This window comes from Cebus imitator, unplaced genomic scaffold (assembly GCF_001604975.1).
Source record: "Cebus imitator isolate Cc_AM_T3 unplaced genomic scaffold, Cebus_imitator-1.0 Scaffold18, whole genome shotgun sequence".
In the NCBI taxonomy this organism is placed as follows: domain Eukaryota; kingdom Metazoa; phylum Chordata; class Mammalia; order Primates; family Cebidae; genus Cebus; species Cebus imitator.
Genome location: NW_016107333.1, coordinates 3,538,541 through 3,541,301, shown reverse-complemented (window position 1 = coordinate 3,541,301; position 2,761 = coordinate 3,538,541). Strand labels below are relative to the sequence as shown.

At 54.9% G+C, this 2,761-nt stretch overlaps 1 protein-coding gene across 1 annotated transcript in view; it reads right to left on the bottom strand.

The window, feature by feature from the left end:
* Nucleotides 1–936, bottom strand: part of KIAA1755 (KIAA1755 ortholog) — a 48,487-nt gene extending 47,551 nt beyond the window's left edge. Inside the window, exon 1 of the mRNA XM_017512156.1 lies at nt 681–936. Within this exon, the coding sequence (XP_017367645.1) occupies nt 681–683 (3 nt within the window). The 5' untranslated portion in view covers nt 684–936. The remainder of the gene's footprint in view (nt 1–680) is intronic.
* Between the last annotated feature and the right edge of the window lie 1,825 nt (nt 937–2,761).

Genomic DNA, 2,761 nt, shown 5'->3' with positions numbered 1-2,761 from the left:
CACACACACACACACACACACAAATTCTCCCAGAATGTCCCAACTTTTTTCAAGGTTCCAGCCCCAAAAGTCCAGGTATGGGGGCACTACCCACCCAGCCAGTTTCCATGGACACACACTGTATTCAGACAAAGTGTATATCTGACTTCCATAGCAGAGTCTAAAACAGCAAAAGCATCCCAAGTTTTGGTAAACAGTTCTCTCCTTTTCACTCTGGACCCTTAACCCTCCTCGCCCTGTACCGCGGGGCTGGCCTGGGAGGGGACTTTAACCCCCACCACCACCCTCCCTGATCCAAACTCCCTGCCAGGACAATATGCATATCACAGTCAGTTCCAAAACTAACATGCAAAACCACCCACCCCAAGTCTCGTCCAAGCCTGAGGGCTGAGATTCAGGCTCAGGTCTAAGGGTCGGGGAATATTAAAGTTTCCAAGTCCAATCTTACCCCACCCATACACACACGGAGAAGCCCGGAGAGGACGCGGCCAGAGATGGGCTCCCGCCCCTGACCCCCCCAACCCTGCGGGGATGCAGGCAGGTAAGCAGAGCCCTGCCGAGGCGCTGAGGGCCGTCTCAGCATAAAAGGCCGGGCCATCTGGGCTGTTCTGTAGGGAATGTGGAGGGCTGTGCCCGCTGAAAGGGGCCAGAGCGAGGTGGTCCAGGCCCTGGCGCGTTACCATGGTGACGGGCTGCAAGCGGCAGGCGGCGCGGCTCCTCTCCCGGGCGCGGGGTCTGTGGGTCCGCGGGTCCGTCTGTCTGGGGCAGTCCCTGGCCCCAGCTAGCTCTGGAGCCAGCGGAGAGGGCAGGCCCGGGGCACCGAGCCCGGCGTCATCTCGGAGGAGCGGTCGGGGGGACAGGCAGAGAGACAGGCAGACGCAGAGACGCTGGAGACGGCGAGACACAGAAGAGAGCCGCGGGCCGCGCGGCTCCGGCCGCCAGGCGGGGCGGTAGCAGGGACGGGGCGGGGCGCGGCGGGACAGCAGCCCCTTTGTGCCCGCGCCCTCACCCCCGCCCGCGCCCCGCCCCCACCACTCCACTTCCCTCCGCCCACCCCCTCGGCAGCCAGCTGGAACCCGAGGAACCCGAGCCTGCCCCCCGAACAGTTTTCTTCCCCGCTCTTCGCTCTTCCTACTGCGCGCCCGGCCCGGACGGCCCCATTGCACAGACGGGAGAAGCGAGACCTCGAGCCGCAGCAGCCGGGTTAAGCGCCCGCGGAACTCACTGGCAGGCCTGAGTTCGAGTCTCCTCCTCCTCCACTTCCCAGCAAGTCACAGGCTCTTAAGCTTCGATTTCTTCAACTGTAAAATGGGGTGGGATGATGATGACGATGATGATGATGATTAGTACCTGTCGCTCGGATGTGGTGATGAGGAGTAAGCATCTGTCCTGGCGCTCTGAATTCTCCCACATCATGCCCCACATTATTGACGCCTAATTCAAGGCTTTGAGGTGATGATGGCTGTGTGCGAGTTCTGTTCTTAACTCAGATAATGACCTTGGCCAAGTCGGTATTTCCGACTGAGCCTCAGCTTTGGAGTGAGACTAAGAAACTAGATGACTGTTAGGGTCTGTATGTGTGTGTCCCCTCCCAAATTCATATGTCGAAACCTAATCCTCAGTATGATGGTGTTAGGAGGTGGGGCCTTTGGGAGGACAGAGCCCTCATGAATGGCATTAGTGCCTCTCTCTATATATATAGGCACTAATATATATAGGCATATATACGCACACATATATACACGCACATATATACATACATATATATACACACACACATATATATTTAAGATGGAGTCTCACTCTGTTGCCAGGCTGGAGTGCAGTAGCGCAATCTCGGCTCACTGCAACCTCCACCTCCCGGGTTCAAGCAATTCTCCTGCCTCAGCCTCCTGAGCAGCTGGGATTACAGGCGCCCACCACCGCGGACCCAATTTTTGTATTTTTAGTAGAGACGGGGTTTCGCCATGTTGGCCAGGTTGGTCTTGAACTCCTGACCTCAGGTGATCCACCCACCTCAGCCTCCCAAAGTGTTGGGATAACAGGCATAAGCCACTGTGCCTGGCCTAGTGCCTTTGTAAAAGAGGCCCCAGAAAGCTAGCTGCCTTGCCCTTCCCACCATGTGAGGACACAGCGAGAAGGGGCTGTCTATGAGCCAGATAGGCTCAGAAACATAAGGTCCAGAAAGAAAGCTCTTAAACACCAAACTTGCCTGTGCCCTGACCTAGGGTTTCCCAGCCTCCAGAACTGTGAGAAGAGAATTTCTTTTGTTTATAAGCCCCTCAGTCTAAGGTATGTTGTTATAGCAGCCCAGACTAAAACAGTGATTAAAATTATTTCTTGTTAGATGACTCAGGAATTTGTCCATTCGTTTATCAAACACTGTGCACTGAGTCAGCCTGTCTCTGCCACTAGACTGTACATTACCTGAGAGTTCCTGGCCTCAAGTAATGTACAGCCTAGCGGGGGAGACAGGCAAGGAGCAGATAAACAGGAAAAATAATGACTGCGGTAACTGCCAGGAAGGAAACAAACAAATGTTGACACTGGGAACTGTAGAGGGATCAACTTCTAGCTGGTGGTCTAGGAAGAAGGCAAAAGCATAGGGCTGAAAGGAGAGTGGAGACGGGGAGATGCGGAGAAACCAAGTTCTAAGCAGAGAGAACAGCATGTGCAAAGGCTCTGAGGCAGTATTAAGCTTACAGGAACTGGGGAGTATGTAAAGGACTGAGAAAGACGTGTGTAACTGTAAGGGTTTGAG